This window comes from Diabrotica undecimpunctata, chromosome 8, assembly GCF_040954645.1.
Source record: "Diabrotica undecimpunctata isolate CICGRU chromosome 8, icDiaUnde3, whole genome shotgun sequence".
Lineage (NCBI taxonomy): Eukaryota > Metazoa > Arthropoda > Insecta > Coleoptera > Chrysomelidae > Diabrotica > Diabrotica undecimpunctata.
This window is the reverse complement of record NC_092810.1, coordinates 60161933-60174915: the sequence shown is the minus strand read 5'-3', so window position 1 is coordinate 60174915 and position 12983 is coordinate 60161933. Positions and strand designations below refer to the sequence as shown.

The 12983-nt window shown below is 35.1% G+C and overlaps 1 protein-coding gene across 5 annotated transcripts in view; it reads right to left on the bottom strand.

Moving 5' to 3' along the window:
• Nucleotides 1-12983, bottom strand: part of LOC140447610 (probable 3',5'-cyclic phosphodiesterase pde-5) — a 296700-nt gene that overhangs the window by 28082 nt on the left and 255635 nt on the right. For all 5 annotated transcript variants that reach the window (XM_072540362.1, XM_072540363.1, XM_072540360.1 and 2 more), the window contains 2 exons: nt 10077-10309; nt 4060-4397 (listed from right to left, as the gene is read on the bottom strand). In XM_072540362.1, the coding sequence (XP_072396463.1) occupies nt 4060-4397; nt 10077-10309 (571 nt within the window). The remainder of the gene's footprint in view (nt 1-4059; nt 4398-10076; nt 10310-12983) is intronic.

The following is a 12983-nucleotide window of genomic DNA, read 5'->3' as shown; positions in this document are numbered from 1 at the left end:
CAAAGGATATAGTACGTCAGACCATCTGCTACAAATGAGAACACTGATAGGGAAGGCAAATGAGAACGAACTACCCATATTTCTTGCCTTCGTAGACTATGAAAAGGCATTTGATAACTAATACATAATATATATTATATGAAAACGCAACAATGATAGTACAACTAGACGAAAATACAAATATGGAAAACTCAGTTGGATACTAAAGAAACGTAAAATACCTCAATACTTAAAGAGCAAAGTTGTGGTTGAACACCAGTGTATTCTTCCTATGAAAGGGCAATGGAAAGAGCAATTTTAGGTATTTGACTGTCAGATAAAAAGAGGAACGACTGGCTAAGGTCAAAAAAAACAAGTTGAGAAACTCACTTGATCACTTGATCACAAGAAAAATTGCCAAACTCAAATTGAGCTTCATAGGTCACTCTGCTAGATAAAAAGACCAATATTAGAACTTTACAATACAACATTGGAGACCTCAAAGGTAGACGACCAAGGGGAAGACCACATATGAGATGAGTAGACGACATAAAAAGAATAGCCAGAACAAATTGAAAGTATGTTGCTCATGATAGAGATCGATGGAACGAGTTGGGAAAGGCATTTACACAAAAACAAACGAGAGAAGTCTATGAAGAATGTTCCTCAAATTTCCCCTAATTATCCTATCATTTTGTTAAGATACTGTAAAGGAATACTTGAATTTATAAACATATTCACGATAAAATAAACTTTCTGAAGACTGTACCATTACATGTAGGAAAAAGTTGAGCGACAGACCAAAAAATACCTCATCTAAATGTATTCAATAAATTCTTTATGTACGCTCTTTGTATGAAATCTTGCTTCGAACATTACTGTCGGCAATAAAATTATTGTTTTTATAAAAATTAATGGGAAAATCCCAGTAGTTGGCTGTATACCATAGTCAAAAAACTTACAAGTTTATTGTTTTTAATAAATTCGTTATCTTATTTCATATTTCCCATTCATTTAATTTATGGTTGGAGGTCATTAAAAATATTTTGCTAGGGATGAGACGACATTTATCGCTTTCTACTTTTTGTCAAAAAATATGGTATAGGTACTTCAAATAAATTACGTATAACTAACTGAGCAAATGACTGCCTAATATTGTCATGGGTAAAAGGTATGTGATGGTAAACAATGTTTCATTTTACTTATAAAAATATGTTTTCAATAAATTTGCAATTCACATATAATACAAGAAAATTCACAATATCACTAGAAACAAAATTAAGGAAGCAAAGAAAAGGTGAATGAAAGAAAGATGTAATGGAATTAAAGAAACAGGTGGTAAATACGACGGCTTTAACGTTTACAAGAAAATTAAGAAATTATTAATTTTTTGGTCTTGGATTTAAACACGAACATGAAATGAAAACCGTACAATAATCATCATTTTAAAAGAATAACTTATATATTGGAATAATTACGTAGTTCAGCTTTTCTCTGTTAATGCATCAAGTAATTGCGTCTAACGTTGGCAAATGCCTGGAAGTCACCGGTAAAACGTTGGATGGTTTATTTGACTTGACATCCATATTGGCATTTGTAATTGAACGGCTTTTTCTGAGAAGACTGGAGCTTATTTTATATGACAGTAATGTTTTACCGAATTATCAGTTTGGGTTTAGGAAACAACATGGTACTATCGAACAAATTCATAGGGTGGTAAAGACTATCAGAAATTCGCTTGAACAAAAAAATTACTGTACTGCTGCATTTCTAGATGTCTCTCAAGCATTCGACAAAGTTTGGCATGTAGGTCTTATCTCCAAAATTAAATCTATATTTCCTCATCCCATAAGTTCACTTTTAAGATCCTACCTGACAGATCGATTCTTTCAAGTCAAAAGAGGTGGGGAAATCACTAACCTGTTTCCAATTTGTTCCGGAGTTCCACAAGGAAGCATACTAGGACCCACCCTCTACTTAATATTTACATCAGATCTCCCAACGACGATCAATACAACAATCGCTACATATGCCGATGACACAGTTATCATGGCTTCAAATTCTACAGCAGCTGAAGTAGCCCAGGTATTACAAAATCACCTACTTAAACTAGAGAGCTGGCTTAAGCTGTGGCGAGTCCAAGTTAACAGTTTAAAATCAACACAAATAACGTTTACTTTAAAAAAAGGTGTCGCGCCACCAGTTTCTATAAATAACACTCCACTACCAGTTAATAACGTCGTTAAATACTTAGGAATCCATTTGGATAGCAAACTTAATTGGGGCATCCACATCTGGAAGAAACGCCTTCAACTCAGCTTAATCTACAGGAAAATGTATTGGTACATGAGTCGAAAATCAAATCTTAGCCTGGAGAACAAACTTCTGATATATAAATGTATTTTAAAACCGGTATGGCAATATGCAGCACAAATCTGGGGTACAGCAAGTAATACCAACATACAAAAACTTTAACGTTTCCAATCGAAAGTACTGCGCCAGATCTGTAATGCCCCTTGGTATATCACGAACCACAGATTACATCACGATTTACAGCTACAAACAGTTTGCTAAGCAATATCTGCTGTAAACTCTGTATACAAGAACAGACTATCCTGCCATCCAAATCCGCTGGCCACGGATCTGCTCAACATTTCACACGTAAGAAGATTAAAACGACCAGACCCTTTGGACCTCTAGTAAATCAGGAAAAATAGAACATAGTGTCATGGTGCGGTGAAATAACAAGTTTCTATTCAGGTGTTTTCTAAATCTTTCCTTAATTTGTGTTTTTGCCTTGTAATTCTCATATGTGTGTCAGTGATGTTTACCTCTATTAAACTCTGTTTGTTAAGTTTAAATTAGTTGATATATCATAGATTATATTTATGTTATCTTTTACCTGGGTGCTCGCCACTGGGCAGCTTCCCACTATGTTATTGTACATATATTATACATATTGCTTATTGTTTATAATGAGACAGATTGCAATAAACATTGGATGTTAAATAAAAAAAAAAAAATTGGCATTTGTCGTTTTGGTCCCGAGGATCTTTGACGATATATTTAAGGTAATTTTTTGTTGGTATAACCTGATCCTAAATAGCAAGTAATGAACCTTACGTTTCCGGGGACATCTTTCCTGATAACCAATAGTTTGACGCTATACTGTCTCATTTTCTCATCCTTAGTAAGATGGTTTATCCTCGTTTCTGGTTCTAAAGGGAAAAAGTATTATTACTACGAATTTCTACTTATTCCTGACTTATATTTTCATACCTATTTAATCGTTAAGGCTTTGATTCGTTGTTGTATCCTTAAAACGGTATTCTGACAAGTTTTTAACATACATTTTTGGAAATATTCCACAAATTGTGAAAATATGGCCTATACTGGCACTTTTAACTAACTATCCTTTGTCGCCCATGGTCTTATCAATTAGAAAAAGAAATAAAATAAGAATCTCAATCGATTATGTTACGGTAAATAACGGGTTTAGAAATAGACTGTTAACACTTATCCAGGAGCAGATATATCATTAGATAAGATACAATTCATCATAATCATTAATCAGCCAATCGCGTCCACTACTGTACATAGGCCTTCTTCAGTTCTTTCCAGTGTTCTCTACACTGGGCCGCTTGTAGCCAGTTTCCCGCTACACGTTTTATATCATCGGTCCATTTAGTCGGTGGTCATCCTCGGCTTCTTTTATAGTTTCTGGGCCTCCATTCCATAATACGTCTTGTCCACCGTCAATCTTGTGTTCTGAGTACTCTGCCCAGTTCCACTTAAGCGTCGTGGTTCTTTCGATGACGCCTTGAACTCCTGATCTTTGCCTGATTTGTTGGTTTGTGAAGATACAATTAGTGATTAGATTATAAAAAAAAACTTGACACAAATCCATAATTAGGAAATATGGCTGAAAGTATAAAACTTTAAACCTAACTGCCTAACACATCCCCTTACAAGACAATACGCGGTGAACACCTACGCAGATTTGACCATTATTAGTGAGAGAGTGGCGCTCTGGATACTACTAAACTAATAAATTTTGTAGAAGTCAAATATTTTACCTACCTGTTAGTTGATCTACAGCTCTATTGAATCGAGGATCTGCATAGGCGTCTTTAATGTTAAGTACTTCACCAGTCAATGCTACTTGTCCGGCAATTCCCGTTCCTAGTGGAAAACGAATTTCTTTGGTTGGCTTAACTGGCATGTCATCTTCACCTAATGTTAAAGGAGACTTATCCGGCTCGTCTCCTATTCCTACATCAAAGATAGTAGCATATAATTCTTTACTTTTTGAGTCAACAAGAAATAAGGAAGCTCGATCTGCATCTACCAGTCTATGGGCAAAATTCATTATTTTGATTACTAAACTGTCTATGCTCACCATATCTTGGAAAATCGATCTATAAAATGTTAAAAAATTATACAAAACAATATTAACTTTACCTTAGTAAGTTAGTACTGGGGTGAATAAAGCAACTATATAGTCATTATACCTGGTTCCAACGCTAGAAAAAGTAACAGTAACAATTCTAAAAATGGGCTTAGATGACACAGCTTGTAGCAACGTGTAAGCGCTTATATGTGGGGAGAAAAGGTTAAAGCCAATCAATGGTCTTAAACGCAGACAGTTGCATACAATGTAGTAAAGTAGCAATGATCCACCAAGACAGAGTTATAACATTAGGATTTAGCAACTTAACATATTAAAAATCATCGTGAAATTTAAAATCAAGAATGACTTCATCATCATCATCATCCAGCCCCACTTTCACATCCATTGTTGGATATAGACCTCCTCCAAACGTCTCCAGTTCTCTCTATCTCTAGCTGCTGCAATCCAGTTTGTTTCTATGCTCCTTCGTCGTCGGTCCATCGGGTGGATGGTCTGCCTCGACTTCGCTTGTCGGCTCTTGGTCTCCACTCCAATAATATCTTCGTCTATCTTCCGTCTTCCATTCTACCAACATGTCCAGCCCACCTCCACTTTTGTTTATTGATTCGCAGTATAATATCGTCTACGCCAGTTGGTCGGCGTATCTCCTCATTTCTCACGCGATCTTTCAAGGTCAGACCCAGCATTGATCTCTTCCCCTCAGTTTTTCGGCAGTAGCTTTCGTTAAAGTTAGGGTCTCTGCTCCGTAGGTCAAGACTGGTAAGATGCATTGGTTAAATGCCTTCCTTTTTAGGTGAGTTGGGATATTTGTTTTAAAAATGTCTCTCATCCTTTCATATGCCGCCCATCCCAACGTGATTCGTCTATTTAGCTCGCAGGTTTGGTTGTCTCTGGTTATTCTAATTTGACTGACATGACCCAGGTATGTGTATTTATCGATTAATTCTACCTTGTTGTTATTGATCTGTATCTCTTCGCTGGGAACCATATTGGTCATCATAAACAATTTTATCGTCTTTAAGAAATCTATTGATAGGAATATCGTTGCAATGGGAGCATAACTGTTGGTCTGTAGAGGATATAAGATGACCATGTGTCAAACGTGTATGTTCTATTCTCAATCATCTTCGTATTATTATCTTTTCTTTTCTGTTCAGAGATGTAAAGAATAAATAGCTTTTAACATTAGGTTGTATTCCTTTGAGTTTTGTGTGTCTTTGGTAGTCCAAAGTTCTTGCACTTGTCTTTGACATTTCTTTGATGTATGTTGTAGATGGATAAGTTGGAGGTAGATGCTTCTTTTACAACGCTATCAACCATATCATTTTCTTGGATGCTGATATCAGAAGGCATGTATATTATTGTTATTGAAGTCCATCAGCAAGTTTAAGGATGGATTGATTTTAGTATTTTTTGCCCTGAATGATGTTGACTGAAAATACACATAGTTTCAAAAGTTATGCATTAACCCCCATATTCACGATTTTTATACTTTTATAAATCCGTATCTTTATCACATATTTAATAGGCATTTTTTATATAAAATACACCTTTTTTGGTTTTATTTAAATACCCTTTTAATTGGTCTGGTTTTGCCAAAGAGTAAACATTTGAAAAATTTATTCTGGTAAAATTTGTAAAAATGTAATGTTTCTGAGTTAAACCTTACAAGAGTTATTGCTTTAGTTGAAAACGACCATCCACAGCGGTTCGCGGCGAGAAGAGTGGGTGTTTTTCAGAGGGGTAGGTTACGGATATCGAATGGGTTTCTGAAGACAAAATCGATACAGAATAGAGTTTAGTTTGGTAGATCCCGCGTTCCGTACCAATGAATAACAGAATAGATGTATCAGAATTCCTTTTAGGAGAAATTCTTCTATGTCTGTAACAGTCCTCCAAAGAGACTTTAGGCACGCAACAGGTGTCAGAATATGGTTGGCTACACTAAGAAGAATATTAGAGTCAGGTTTGAGGAGCCGTCGACCAATAAGAGTTTCTCAGCTACAACCTAAACATGTTTTGTACCTCCTTCAATTGATTCCAGAATACATACAGTCATCCCAAGAGTTTAGAAATTTTGTTTTTTTTTCAGACGAGATCAGAATCTGTTTGAGTTAGTGATACCCAGCGAATTTGTGTTTGACGAGAGCCAACAAAAGCTGTACAACTAGCACATGGTTGTCCCATACTTCCTTTCACTGGTGGCAGAGTTATGTTTTGGGCAGGCATTATGACAGGTGGACGCACACAATTGGTGGTTATTAACAGGACAAAAGTACATCACACGGATTTTAGAACCTTATATGAGATTATGACGAGGAGATGTAGGTGAACATTTTGTATTTATGGATGATAACGAACCACATAGGACCCGAGCGGTTAATGATTATCTTGAGACAGAAGGTATTCGCAGTTTAAAGTGGCCTGCGGTGTCTCTAGGCATGAACCCCTATAAACATGTATGTGTGCTTTCCAGAACTGTTCATGTCTGAATGACTCCTCCTAAAACACATCATGAACTTACAATTACCTGTAGAGAAAAATGGTACAATCTACCACAGGAAATGATTGATCGACATATCAACAGTATTAAAGCTCGAATCCAGGCTTGCATCGATGCCCGTGGTGAAAATATAGACGAAAGGCACCAAATTTGAAAAAATTTTTTTGAAAAACAAATATAAAACAGAACATTCAAAAGTTTTTAAAACATTTATTTACAAAACCTAAATTTAATATTTCTAGACTAAAAAAAATATATATAAAGCTAATAAAACATATATTTTTGCAAAACAATACATATAATCTTTTTGCGACATTTAATGTTAAAAATAAAAGGTGGCCTAATTTGGATAGCCGGGTATCCAAATTTAAGATACCCCAATTTGAGAGACTTTTTAAAAAAGCCCTTTGCGTCCCTGAAAAGGCAAATAAATGTACTGGACCTTATTTCTCCACAGTTTTCATGTGCCCACCTGCCACACTGGTAACACTGCCCATTGTTCGCCATATCTATCGTGGGACAACACTTTTTGTTGAATTGTTTTTTTCGGGAGCTTATACACAATCCAAGTTTTTCTAAGGTACTAGTTTTTTTGTTTTTTTGTACTGCAAACTTTTCTCTAATTCTTCTTTGTAGGATGTTAGAGTAATAACTGAAGACTTTCCTGATCCTGCATGTGGTTTTTTAGTGGTACCTCTCTTATATGTAGGGATTGGACGTCTTGTATAGAGGTCTTTCGGAGAAACAAGTTGTTTATGAGGTATTGGTGGACTAGGAGTTCTATGTTCTCGCATTGGATGATTTGGTTGTTCATGGTTTGGTTCTGTTATTTGTTCGTTCATTTCGTTTTGTGTTTTCAAGTGCTCTTGAATTCCAAATTCAAAGTCCCCAAAAATACGGTGAGAAATAGGGACCAGTCCAGTTTTTCGGAAACCATTGCAAGATATTTTTATCGTCGCAGCTCTGTTATACGCTTTATTAAAAATACTGACAACGGCATAAGGCGACACAACACTCAAATGATTTTTTCTAAGCCAGTTTTCTATTTGTTTTGCGTAGTAAGTTTTTAGAGGTGCCATAACAGCAACATCCAACGATTGCATCTTGTGTGTAGAATGTGGTGATAGGCAAATAATCGTCACATCATTCTGCTTGGCCAAATCTATTAGAGCAACATTTTTCGTATGAGAATAGTGACCACCAAGGACGAGAAAGAACAGGCTGAAGGCCTGTAGCTGAAGGTTTAGTGAATTTTATGAATTGTTGAAGCCATCTAGTGAAAATATTGGCCTGTACCCGACCTGACACGTGGAATTCTGCTACTGCTCTAGTGGGAGCTACTGGCATCAACTCTGTTTTCATATTTTTTCTAGGGAAGATTAATAATGGTGGTACGAAAACTGCAGGATTCATACACGTAATAACAGTAATCAGCTAGCTCCTTTCTGCTGAAGTAAGTGACGAAAACTGCTTCTTCCCTCTTATAGAAATTACTTTGCTATGTTTGTGCTGAACAATTGTAAGGGATGTTTTGTCCACATTGAAAATACGTTGTACAGGGTTAGTCAGCTTAAAATATTCTGGTTCATAAGGTCAAAGAACTTGGATACATTTTCAGTAGTAAACGATTTTACTGGAGCAGATGAGATTCCCTAAGGAGTACGCATAGAAAGCGTCGGATGCTTTTTCAGAAAGAGTCGCAACCATTTCTTTCCGGCTGATTTTTTTGATTCAGCTAAATGGATGTGGTATTGAGTAGCGTACTGCAAGTTAAAAGGTCAATCATTTTATACCATGCGCTCTTAGCCCGAAATTACGTTGCTCCATAGTTAGGGCATACTCAACCAACTCATTTTCTAATTTCAAAGGAAGGATAGGTCGGCGGCCAATTGATATCCCGACGAGTTTTTCTGGAGTCTTGTCTGATTTCACATATCGTTCTAAGGTAATTTTTGGTACTCCAAAAACTTTTGAGGTCTTCAAATAGTCCATCACTTTATTTCTTACTGTTGAGTAATATGGATTAATTGATTTTGTTTACATATATGTCAAATCAAAAAATACTTACGCCTTCTATTACTTCTACATACATTACTAACTTTTAAAAGCTAAATAACCATAAGTAATTATGTTTCAAATACTTACAAAAAAAAAATAAATTTGGTGAAAATACTTTTTATAGTATTGTTCTGAATATATTTTCTTGTGGCATTTTAAACTAATTACTATTTTATTGGGAATGAGCTACAATTGAAGGTTAAAATAAGTTTATTGACGTTTCAATCTCCACTTTGGACATCGCTGAACGATTTCGGAAGTGGAGATTAAAACGTCAATAAACTTATTTTGACCTTTAATTGTGGCTTATTAGCATTAAAATATGAATTACTGTTTATAGGTTTATATAAACTTTTAAAATTCACAACATAAACTATACGCTCTTAGTGTACAGTGAACGTCTAAACTGAGTGGTATATCTCTCTAACTTCGATTTACTGTTCTTTTCTACTGGTCAACGTTGTCATGTTTTAGGATATAATTTAACAAGCAAGTTATTCTATGACTATTTGACTGTATGTAAACGATTAAATAGAATGTATTAAATTATCTATAATCACAACCTGGCAACAGTGTTGTCGTTAAAACTCAATTATATTCTCAGAATTTAGTGTCTACAATTCTGACACTCTAGTAAAGGAAAAAAATTATTGGAATTTTAGTTTTTCTACTTTTTCTTCTATTAGACCTCCTTTTAATAATTCTGGGCTTTTGATATTTCAGCCAAAAGATCTCATAATTGAAGGGCTAAGTGGATGAAGGAGGTATGTCACATTTTTTTGCTTTTGAGTTTTATCGTGGATGAAGGTGGTATGTGTTAAACTAAGCATGGTCTAACCCTGATTCTTGCAGGTGCTCTTCTTAGACAATTTGCAAATAGATGGAGCATGTTACATATTGTTGCTGAAGTAAACGAATGTTACAAAATAATGTTATAACTTTAACGAAGAAGGGGGTATGTAGCATTGTATGTACACATAGACCCTTTTTCAAGTAAACTAGCATAAGCAACTCGTTTAATCATAAAAAAATAATTGATTTTTTTGGAAAATATTTTTAGTTAATACAGAAATATATTAGGATAAGCAAAAATATCTAATATTGAATAAACGTGTTTTCGCTTACTTAACAACAGCCAGAAGAAATTCATTTAATTGTTTTTGTTGATTCATATTTAAGTAAAGTTGAGCGTAATGAAGAGCAATTCCTCCCCAAACTAAATAACTATAAGCGATCTCTTCGTCCTCTTCATAGAACGGGTTATTGGAATCTGTTCGCCACATTTCAATAACTCCTACCATTTTTCCATCCGATTGCGTTATTGGCTGACATTGAATGTGTGCTATATTATTCTGTAACTAAAACCATAAAAATTGATTACAAAAATGTAATAAATATAATATACCTATAACCATAAATAAAGTTCCAGAACGATGATATAATGACAAGATTATTAAAAAAAATCGACAACAGTACGTTTATGATATCGAAAAAAAAAATCCGTTAGTCCATTAGAAAACAGAAATTATAAAATACACTCCCCGATTAAAGAAATAAAAAAAAAATATTTATGCTCAGCGGCGATAATATTATATGGCCAGGTAATGTGAATTTTATTTAGAATTCCGTTTATATGCAAACTAATATACAAGTTGCGAAACTGTCGAAATACCTCGAACTGTATATCGTTATTCTAGTTTTTCTTCTAGTTCGCTAGAACCGCTATCAATTTTTGAATGTCATGTTGGCTACCATATTCTCTACCCTGGCTTTAGTCACAGCAGATCTAAATAATAATGTAGTAAGTTTTCCGTAACATTGTCTTAAGTTTTTAATCCATGTTCTTCTTCTGTCATATATATGAAAAATAATAAGCTCTCGACGTTTCCGCACCCATTTTTTAACCAATATTAAGAGGGATATGATTCCGTTTATGACGTGAAAATAATTGCTGGGTGCCTTAATGCAAAAATTGGCAAAGAGCAATTTTTCTAGCCAACTATAGGACGTGAGAGCTTACATGAAGAGTCAAATGATAACGGGTTGAGATTAATATTCTTTGCAAGCACCAAAAACATGATATGTAGTAGGAGGAACAAAATTTCTCAAGTAGAAGGGGAAACAAGATTTACCAATAAAATAATACACAAAGTAACATGGAAATCACCTGAGAATGAAACCGGTAACCAGATAGATCACATCCTAATAGATGCAAGGCACTCTTTCGATTTCATGGATGTCAGAAGCTAACGATGTCCAAACATAGATAGTGACCACTTTCTTGTAATGACAAAAATCAGAGGAAGAATATCAGACCTAATAAAAAAATAAACATATGAAACAAGATAGAATTACTGTTGATAATCTGCGCACAGAAACCGTTGCGAGAAAGTATAAGAGACAAATGGATAAGGAAATAGAGCGACTGGAAGCGGTGAAAAATATGGAGGAATTGTGAGTAAAATGTAGAAACATAATAACTGAGAAGACATCTGAAATATAGGGAAAACCAAACCAGTTAGACAAAATGAATCGTTTGAAGAGGAGTGCCAAGAAGCAATAGATAAAAAAATAGAGCATACCTAAAGAAAAATCAAGCTAGATGCAGAAGACGAGCAAAGAAGGAATACCAGACCCTAAGAAGGGAAGAAAAAAGATTACATAGAAGATAACAAAGTCAATTTGAAAAAAAGCAGTTAGAAAATATAGAATGTTTAAGAAATCAAAACCAAACTCGAAAGTTCTACAGAAATGTAAACAAATATAACAGGGAGCTGTATGGATGGAGAAGGAAATATCCCAAGTCATACGGCCTCAACCGATGGGATAACTTAAACCTAACACACCTAACAAACCTAAACAAAAGACCACCTACCACTGAAGCCAATAAAAAGCCACTTGTTCTAGCCAATAAAAAGCTTAAAAATAATAAAGCACCAGGAACTGATCAAATTTGTAGTCAGCTCTTCAAGAATAGTGGCGACGCCTTGCTACAAGCACTTCATAAACTTTTACTTCTTGCCTGTCAAAATGAGATCATGCCCTGTGAATGGTCTCAAGGCGTGATATGCCCGTTACATAAAAAATCAGCTCCAGTGTGACAACTACAGAGGTATAACCCTATTAACAACTGCTTACAAAATGCTAGCAAATATTTTCTACGAAAGGCTACAAGTTTACACAGTTGCCAAAGTTGAAAAATACCAGGCCAGATTTAGTCCAGAAAAATCAACATTTGATTAGATTCATTCAAAAAGATAGATCATCGAGAAAACATTAAAACCTATCACCTATTCGTCAACTTCAAGGCCGCATACAACAGAGTCAAGAGAACAGTACTATACCAATCAATACGTGAGTTTAGTATTCCAGAAAAACTTATCCGATTAACGAGAATAACAATGTCTCACAGTCTTAATGTCTGATGGAATCAGAGAAGAGGATGCCCTGGCTTGCCTCCTATTTAACATTGCCTTGGAAAATGCAGTCCAAGACATACGAATTTGAAACGGCGCCGGCGGTACTATTTACAATAGATCGAAACAAATCTTAGCATACGCTGATGACATTGACATAATAGGGCGTAACAAGCGCGACGTTGAGCAATATTTTCTAGAATTAAAAACGGCGGCGAAACAGGTCGGTCTAGTCATCAACTAAGACAAAACCAAGTACATGTTGGTTACTAATGATCCTATAGTAAATGTAAAACGGAAAACAGCATTTGGAAGTAATATCTTTGAACGTGTTAACAGCTTCACATACCTTGGCTCGCTAGTGACTACTACCAATAAAACAAGCGAAGAAATTAAAAGACGAATAAACCTTACAAATAGCTCATACTAAGGACTCCAAAAAAATTCCACTTAACAAATATCCAAAGAAAAACTAAAATTATTATATACAAACCATTGCTGAGGCCAGTCCTTACATAAGGGGCGGAAACATGGACTCTAATGCACAAGGATGAAATACTTTTGTAAATATTCCAGCATAAGATACTCCGCAAAATATTTGGAGCTATAAACAATC